At 43.2% G+C, this 9164-nt stretch overlaps 1 protein-coding gene across 3 annotated transcripts; it reads left to right on the forward strand.

Annotated features, from left to right (window-relative positions):
- The first annotated feature begins 1857 nt into the window (after positions 1–1857).
- On the forward strand, positions 1858–8760 carry LYSMD4 (LysM domain containing 4). Of its 3 annotated transcripts, XR_006104719.1 has the most exons (4): positions 1858–1995; positions 4101–4388; positions 6022–7058; positions 8320–8760. XR_006104719.1 is itself a non-coding variant. In XM_042475989.1 (3 exons), exons 2-3 carry the CDS (start codon positions 4116–4118, stop codon positions 6592–6594), a joined length of 846 nt encoding a protein of 281 aa, XP_042331923.1. In that variant the 5' UTR covers positions 1858–1995; positions 4101–4115; the 3' UTR covers positions 6595–7325. The 3 variants fall into 3 exon arrangements, 2 of the variants coding, with proteins under 2 accessions (XP_042331923.1, XP_042331924.1); XM_042475989.1 differs by lacking the exon at positions 8320–8760 and having other exon boundaries at positions 6022–7325; XM_042475990.1 differs by lacking the exons at positions 1858–1995; positions 8320–8760 and adding an exon at positions 2015–2152 and having other exon boundaries at positions 6022–7325.
- Positions 8761–9164: the final 404 nt, after the last annotated feature.

Below are 9164 nucleotides of genomic sequence, written 5' to 3' on the forward strand. Positions count from 1 at the left end.
GCTGCTGATGAAGCCTTGGCTCGGAACAACAACCGTGTAGCTGTATGAAACAAAGGCAAATGCAGCACTAAAAGTATGGGCACATCTACACTGTACAAATAATGCAGTTTGACAACGCTTTAAGTGCTATAGCTCCGTCCTCTGGGATTTGTAGCTTTACAAGTTCTTTAGCCTTCTTTGCCAAAGAGGGCTGGTGCCTCACAAAACTACAGATCCTAAAATCCTCCTGTGAGACAGCCATCCAAACTCTTTTTGGAAGACCTCCGTGGGCCAAAACACACAGCAGAAATAATCCAGTTTGAGACCACATTGGTTCAATGCTAGAGAATTCTAGGAACTGTAGTTTTGTGAGACACTGAGCCTTCTCTTCTGGTGCCGAAATAAACTACAATTCCCAGGATTCCCTAGCACTGAGCCAGGGCAGTTAAAGTGGTGTCAAACTGGATTATTTCTGTAGTGTGTTTTGGACTCACGAGAGCCAGCATAGTGTTTCAGCACTGACTAGAGAGACTCAGGGTTCGAATCCCAGCTTGGCCATGGAAATCCACTGGGTGATACTGGACAAGTCACACTCTCTCAGCCTCAGGGTGGCAAAGGCAAACCCCCTCTGATCCAACCCTGCCAAGAAAACCCCACGATAGGTTTGCCTTAGGGTCACCATAAGTCGGAAATGACTTGAAGGCACACAACCACCAAAGAAGAAGAAGATTTCACCACTGGCATCTAAGCAGGCATTTGTAAGGTTGCCCTACATTAGGGACTGGCATTTAAGCAGGGACTGGCATCTAAGCAAGCATTTGTAAGGTTGCCCTACATTAAACAAGTTAATCAGATGAGCTACAAACACCCACACACTTTACGTAAGGCGATCAACATTTCTTGCACCTGGGGCATTGAGCAATGCAAACAAACACTTGGACTATTCCCCATCAAGGCCTTCAAAAACGTACAGATTCCAAGCTAGATTCCTCTCCTTCAAATACTACTCTTCAGTTGCCTAGCATTGAGCCAAGGCAGTTACAATGGTCTCAAACTGGATTATTTCTTCAGTGTGGATTGGAAATGAAGCATTAATTTCCACTTTTTGGAAATTAACGCTTCATTTGTGGACGACGTATTTGAATGCACACTTTTAGTTCCAAAACTAATAAAAGTAACAGCTTTAAAAACTACGAAAGGAATACTTAGTTTAAAAAAGAGAAGGTAAGGAGATATAGCCAAATTCGGTTGAAGCTGGGCGAAAAGATAAGAAGAAAATGGTACCAAACAGTTGAGAAAGATATATAGAACCAATTGCAAAGTGTTCTGTTTTGAAATATGATTTTAATACAATGGTTATGCAAGGTTTATGAAAGGTTTTCCGAAAGTTTGTGTTGGATGTGATAATATCTAGCAATCTCCTATTAATTTAATCAAATTGTTCAGCAGCTGCCCTATCTCCTCTGCTCCATTTTTATTTTCATATTTTTAAAGATTGTTTTAATAATTGCTAATAACTTTAATTGCATTTTTACTGTGGATGGGAGGGTTTGGGATACGACGAAGATTAAGTGTTACTGTATTTTGCTGATGCTTTTATACAGATCCCAAATGTCCCGTAACATATAACAGTATCACACACACACACACACACACACACACATATATATATATATATATAATGCAATATATATTAGTACATATATATATTGCATTATTTCTGCAGTGCAGCTGCAGCCTTATTCCTCCTCCTTTTTTCAGTGGAGGCTGGAATGGGAAAAATAAGCCTCCTCTCCCTTTAAGCCTAAACCACATTCCAGCGCTGACTGCTCTGTCAAACTTGAACCCAGGACTCCCCCTTTCAGACCTAATCTTTGCAAGGGATTGGCTGTTCCCTGGCTCTCTTCAGATGTTCTGACCAATGGAGAAGGGAAGAAAGCAACCAGCAGTAAAGGTTGAGCCTGATTGCAAAAGAGGGAGCCAGAGATAAAGAGAAGGGGAGCAGTTTGGAAGCAGGTCAGTAGAGGGAAAAGGAGCAGGTAGCTGGGTTGGGGGTCCTCAATAATGGGGGGCAAACTGGGCTGGAAAGGGGCTTCCTAGGCTGGAAACCTCTTTCCAAACCCTCCTTTTGTGATCCCACTTGGAGTTTGTCTTCCTTGTGTACTTTCCAAAGGTGAGCAGAGGTCACAACTGCAAAGGAGGACAAGGCACTGCAAAAAAGTGTCCTCCAGGAATGAAATGGAGGACCTGACCAAAGAATTGCTAAAAGCACTCATATCAATGTCAGTGCATGCTTCTTGGTCAGACTCAAGATGGAGGGAATGGTGGAATTCCTCCTAGACAGAAGGTTGGCATGGATGGAGGACCTGTCTGGGAAAAGGAGGGCGCCTGGGCACCCTGCCAAGGTGTGGGTGGGTGTTTTGGTTAAGAGAGAGTGCATTGTGTGAATATGCTCACACACAAACACATACAAACTGGAGTTCATGTGTTGGGATTTTTGCTGAGGTTGCATCTGCACATTGCAGTTTGACACCATTTTTAACTGCCATGGCTGCAAAATCCTGGGACTTATAGTTTTGGGAGGTCTCAGCGCTCTTTGGCAGAGAAGGCTCAAGACCTTGTAGAACTGCAGATCCCAGGATTGCATAGGATGGAGCGACAGCACTCCAAGGGATAGACAGACAGACAGACAGACAGAGTATATTATCTATCTATCTATCTATCTATCTATCTATCTATCTATCTATCCTGCAATATACAACATGTCTATTTTGCATTTTGGTTGGTCAATAAAGGTATAACTGTTTGGTTGATTGTTGACGTTATTGGATTTGCTCTCTGGCCAACATAGCCCTGGGTATCAGGATAAGAGGATAGTCCAGGCCAAAAGGGAAATGGTGGGGTGATAGATAGACCCATGGAAGTAGTAGAGCCACTCTTCTTTGGTTAGACCTTGCCTGGAATACTGTGTCTAGTTCTGGGTTTGTTGTTGTGTGCCTTCAAGCAGTTTCTGGTGACCCTAAGGCAACCCTTCAGGGCCACACTAGGGGCCCCAATGGGCTCACTTTGCTTATCCAAGATCTAGCATGTCTCCATGGTCCTGGTGGACCACTCCATAACCGGTTCTAGAGCAAGACATTGAGCTTTTCAGTAGCCCCATAGCCTTGGAAAACAAGCGAACCACTCCTATGAAAGAAACCTTCGGTCACTTGGAACACAAAGGCAACCTTTGGTTTAAAACTTTCCTGCATGCTTCTTCATGATACCCTGCTATACGTCAGCCACTGGCAAATCATTGACAAACCCCAGATGCCTGAGAGGTATGAACTTCTTGCTGTAATGCCTTCTGGCGGATACTGGTAGAGATAGTGTGGTGTAGTGGCCAGTTGGTTGAAACTTAAGAGTGTTTACCTAACGCATTGGATTACAGTATGGTTGAGTCTCTCTCATCCAAAATGCTTAAGACCAGAAGTGTTTGGGATTTTGGGAATATTTACATTTACACTTGGCCCTCCACATTTGTAGCTTTGACTTTTGCGGCTTTATTTGCGGTTTTGATTAATATGTTCCCTCTAGGAATTTCTAAGTCTTCCAGCACAATTCTGCCAGAGGCTCAGCAGAGTTTTTCTGGAGAACCTAGAAGTTCCTAGAGAAAACACTTCTCTAGGCATTTGTAGGTCCTCCAGCATGATTCTATGTAAATATTTCAAAATCCCAAGGAGAGCAGGACAGGCACAAATGGAGGTCTTGTAGCGTTGTAGTGGTTTGAACTTTGGACTATGACTCTGCAGTCCATGGTTCAAATCCCTGGTCAGCCATGTTAAACCCACTGGGTGACCCTGCCAAGTCACACTCTCTCATCCTCAGAGAATGGCAATGGCAAAACCCACCTGTGAACAAAACTTGCCAGGAAAACCCGATGAAAGGGTTGCTGTAGGGTTGCCATAAGTCAGAAATGACTTGAAGGCACACAAGTTTAGCAAGCGTAATTAATAATCCACCTTCTGATACCAGGCTGGTGAGGGGAAGTTTCTGTGTATTGTCCCAAATCTCAATTAAGTTATGTTACACATTTCATAACTGAGTTTTTTAAATTCCAAACCATTTGTTTTCTCCTGCAGAGACTGCTGTAAAACATGAGGCTAAACCAGGAGGCAATCAGGTCCTTCCAAGCTCCTATGACTGTCCGCACATTCTCCAACAGCCAGGTTTACTTGTTTAGAAGCGGACAGTCTGATTCGGATGAATCATCTGAAGAAGAACTTGATGTCATGGAATTACGAGCGAGAGGGAAGGAGCTACAGCAGAGGAACGCTTCCCGCGAGAAAGTTGGGGATGTGGTGTTATTGGAGCGAGAAGTCAGAAAAGATGACAATCTCAACAAGTTAGCCCTGCAGTATGGATGCAAAGTAAGATGCTACCTGGTTTCAAGGAACCAACATCTTTTATGTACATGGTTTTCTTATGAATGACACAGTTAATGGAATTAATTTCTAGCTGAAGGTGTTGCATACCGAGGGAGAGTGCTCTGGTTTGTCCAGTTGACAGGCAGTTCTCGGAAGGCATCTGCTTCCAAGGGTGGTGCTTAACAAAACAATCCAGGCTGGGAGTTTTCCATGCCTTACGTGCCATTGTCTCAATCATTGTGTTGTTCAGATGACACAATTTAGTGACTTGTTACTCACCTTCATCAGAACAACTGGGTGAAGTTGGGGAGAGCAGGATCAAAACCTGGCATAACGTGAAGATCAGGACTGATCAGGACATGCACTACCATGTTAGATCAGACCAAAGATTATAATTAGAATTTAAATTGTTGTCTTCCACACAGAATGAAACCATTGCTCTGTCTAGCTTTGTACTGTCTGCACTGATTGGCAGAACCTCTCCAAGCCTATCCTAGTTCTACTCAAGGAATGAGGGACTGAACGTGGGATCTTCTACCACTGAGCTATAGTATATTCAGCATTGTTTCCAAGAACAGCTATAAGATCAACAATCAACAAAGTGATGTCTAATATCTACATTAGCAAATATTCATCTGTATCTGTTAATTTAATTTATATGCTACCTTTCTGCTAAAGTGGGCCCAAGGCAGTTCACAAAAGATGCTTTAAAACACCACAGTTTTAAAAACACAATTAATAACCTCACATTAATATAGCAAATTAAAAGTATAAAATTATACAGCCAACATAGTGGGCTTGCCATTTTGGCAGGCTTCTGACCTGCGATTTTGAGTGCCCGTGAATCGTCACACCCTGTATTATTCAATGGCAGCAGTGTGAACACACACACACACACACGCTGAAGCATGCCTGTTCACATTGGATATGGGGTAAGATCATCATTTTTTCACATCCACACAATAATCAGAACCTTACAGCCCACCCAGGAAAATATTAGGTCACTTGCTCTCAGCCTCAGGGGAAGGCAGTGGCAAACTTCCTCTGAACAAATCTTGCCAAGAAAACCCCATGATAAATTCACCTTTGGGTCACCTTAAGTTGGAAATGACTCGAAAGCACACAACAACAGCTAGTGTCTGAAGACAAAAAACCTGCAATAAAATAGGCATGTTCCAGAGATCATAGAATCTGGAAAGAGACCACAATCCCAGGAATACACAACCTAAAGCACTCCTGAAAGATGTTCATCCAACTGCTGTTTTAAAACCTCCAAAGGAGACTCCACTATCCTTTCTGAGGTCATCTATTTCACTGTCAAACTATTCTTACAGTAAAGGAGGTGTTCCCCATGTTTAGGTGGAATCTCTTTTCTTGTAGTGACATAAGTCCCTATTGCTATTGCGCTCTCTCTCACACAAGCAGACAAGTACATACTTTTCTGTCCAAAAGTCCAGGCACCTTAAGCATGGTTTGCCGTGAGGATCTTGATAACAGTTCTACAACAGTGGCTAAAAATACAACTATGTATTTTACTATTTTTATACCAAGTTCAAGCTAGTAAAACTTACTTGCATACATTATATACTCATGTACTTACCGGCAACTAGTGATGTTTCTCTTTCTCAATTCTTAGGTTGCAGATATCAAACGGATCAATAACTTTATCCGGGAGCAAGACCTGTATGCTCTGAAATCCATCAAAATTCCAGTGAAAGTCAATGGTGTACTAACAGAAACAAGTGAGGAATTGCTGCGCCCTCAGAGTGCTGGTCTGTTACTGCCTGAATCAAAAGACAGTGACAACAGCTTCGAAGAAGGCAAGAAAATTGATCAGTATTTCAGAGGCATTGACCAGAAAATTGAACAAGCTGCACAGGTGCCGGTCTTGCCAAGCACAGACTATTGCATCGAAACTCCAAACTGTTCACCTCCACGACAGAAAGAAACCAGCAGTGGGGCAGATTGTGGGATACAGTGGTGGAATGCAGTCTTTGTCATGCTCCTTATAGGAATTGTTTTGCCCGTGTTTTATATTGTGTACTTTAAAACGCAGAAGCTGGAAGTGACCAGCAACGCCGGTTCCAATATGACGGGTAATAACTCATTGCACGGATTAGCTGTGGGAGCACCGGTCCACCTCCAGCCGGAGGAATACCCACCCATGGCTCATACCCCCAAAGGAACTTTCATCCCAGAAGGGGGATGAGTCCACCTGTCAAAAGTGGGCAAGAGACTTGGTGCTTTTGACATAACGTTCTGGACAATGACTGTGAGTTGCTGGAATTGGACTCGCAAAAGAGGCCAAGGGAAACAAGGGCAAAATGAGACTTGAACCATGGCAGTTCAAGTACAGATTTGCCATGTTCACGTAGGAAGACAGTGGTGGTATTTGGACAGCAGAAAAAGGTGTGCAAGACACACACAGCAGACGCACATACCTCAGCAAGCATCGAAGCAACCTCAAACACAGTCAACTGAGGAAATGGGATTGAGGAAAAGGGGTGTATTCCCATCACCCATGCAGCCCTTTTGCTGTTCTGTGCAACTCCCAATAAACTTGCCACTGCCCTCCTATATATAGTTTGGCTTTTATTGCCTTTTTCTGGACAGGTGGAATCACAACCATCTTGTGGAAGCAGACATAGCCAGATCCCCAAAACTACTTGGCAGGTAATTTTCTCGCAGTTCATGAAAAATGTAGGACATGATAAAAGCTAAAAACACTAATATGCACGATTCTTAGTCATGCTCAAATGGAGAGGATTTTCAAATTCCTCCAGGACAGAAGGCTTGTTTCTTTTCCATACCTGAGGCCAGAGGGCTTTCCCTTCCTTCTTAAATGTGGGATCCACATAGCTTTGGCCTCTAGCATCTGTTACCAGAGATGGTTGCCAAACCTTGGTGCTCCAGATCTTTTGGACTTCAGCTTCCAGAATTCCAGATGTTGGCCAAGCTGCCAGGGGCTTCTGGGCGTAGGAAGTCCAAAACACCTGGAGGACCAAAGTATGGGAATCAATGTTGAGCAGTTCCCAAACTTTGGTCCCCCAGGTATTTTGGACTTCAGCTCCCAGAAGCTCCAGTTAACCTGGCCAATGGTCAGGAATTCTGGGATCTGATGTCCAAAACACCTGGAGGCCCAAGGTTTGGGAACCACTGGTCTAGTTAATGGTAGGATCCTGTTAATGAGGGAGAGGAGCCCTCCCTTTCTACATTCACTCTGAAAATGTGGAACCGACCTCAGTCATCTTAAGCTACCAGGGCACAACTTGGGCACCAAGCCACACATGAGCACCAGGACTACCATTTAAGTATCTCCATTCAACTGATCCAGGCCATTGCAACTAATACCAAGTTCTGGCTGCTAAAACATTCTTCATTTAATCTCCTGGCAAGGACCGGGTGATTCAAAGAGAACGGTGCAAAAGTAAAGCTGTTCTTACTCAGTTTTGCACCCTTTTTGTGTATTGATGGCTGGTAAGGAGTGGGGGAAATGAGCCGCCACACATATTTTTACAGTTCTCTCAAAGTCTAAGTCCATGGCCATGGAAACTAGTAAAAGTTGGCTGCAGTGGAAAAAACAGCTAAATCTGTTGCAGCTACAAGCCTTCCAAAGAGCAGCATGAGACACTCCCTTTAGATCCATGCCAGAATCCCAAGTATTACTTTCCATTCCGTCTCACCTGTACCTTAACCAACACTGTTAATAACAGAGCAGGATTTGGCTAACACTAAGTAGGTTAAAGACAAAAAAGGGAAAGCAGATGTATGTGGAATATTCGAGCAAGAAAACAAGGCAATGAAATCTATTTTATAGCAGCTGAGGAGGAAGAGACATGGATGGTTATAGATATGGAAAAACCGTGGAACTTTAAAAATATGGAGATGTTCTCTGGTTTGGCTAGGCACTCATCCATACTTTTCTAACTGGCAGATATGACTCATTGAACACCTCTTCTTTGCCGCGTGATGTGGGCTTTTCAAGAGGTGCAGCAAGAGCAAGACAGAGAAGAATTTTAACATGACGACTCCATGTAATCCGAGGACAATATTGGCTGCTGAAGGCAGTTTCCGAAGAATCGCAACTTTCATTTCAATCTAGTCTTTATGTTTGTGAAGCTTGCAACCCCAATCATATGGGGAAATACTTAGTAAACTCCCTGAAATGAAATGGCTATGTGAACAAAATTTCTCCATGGTCTGAATTTCTTCCATAGCTCATTGATTTTTCTAGGACTAGCCAATACATACATATACAGTATCTTGAGTGTCTTACCAGATGTTCTCCAAAATGTTTTGGACTATAACTCTGATCATCCCTTACCACTGACAGAGGCAACAGCCTGACAGGAGCTGTCATCCAAAACATTTTGGTAGGAGGCACAAAACTGGGTAAATCTGAAATAGGCAATTCATTATGTCAGCCCTACGGTACGTAAACTATTCCAAGTTTGCGAATCTTCATACTTCGTTCTTTGACGAGTGCCTCAGCATGCGCCTCAAAGCAAGACTTCCCATCTGCTTACACCTTGAGGTAAGCCTGGACGAGGAATGCAACATTTTAGAGCTTGTTACCCTCACATTTCTATTTTATATTTTCACAATAGGAAATTTTGATTTAGCACCCTTTCAACATGAGAGCTGCATCTTGGTGTATTTTCCTAAGGGGAGAGCTTCTCTTTTAATTCTACTTAATCAGCCACCTCAACCTACAATCCGAAAAAAATCCTTCAGTTCCTTTAACACATGTGTGTGTTTAAGCCAGGAGTGCGCACACTG

Source organism: Sceloporus undulatus, chromosome 6 (genome assembly GCF_019175285.1).
Source record: "Sceloporus undulatus isolate JIND9_A2432 ecotype Alabama chromosome 6, SceUnd_v1.1, whole genome shotgun sequence".
NCBI lineage: Eukaryota > Metazoa > Chordata > Lepidosauria > Squamata > Phrynosomatidae > Sceloporus > Sceloporus undulatus.

Excerpts from the sequence above, each read along its gene's own strand:
- LYSMD4 (XM_042475989.1), top strand. The coding sequence starts at position 4,116 with ATGAGGCTAAACCAGGAGGCAATCAGGTCCTTCCAAGCTCCTATGACT. Across the intron at positions 4,389-6,021 it reads CCCTGCAGTATGGATGCAAA|GTTGCAGATATCAAACGGAT; the intron begins GTAAGATGCTAC and ends CTCAATTCTTAG.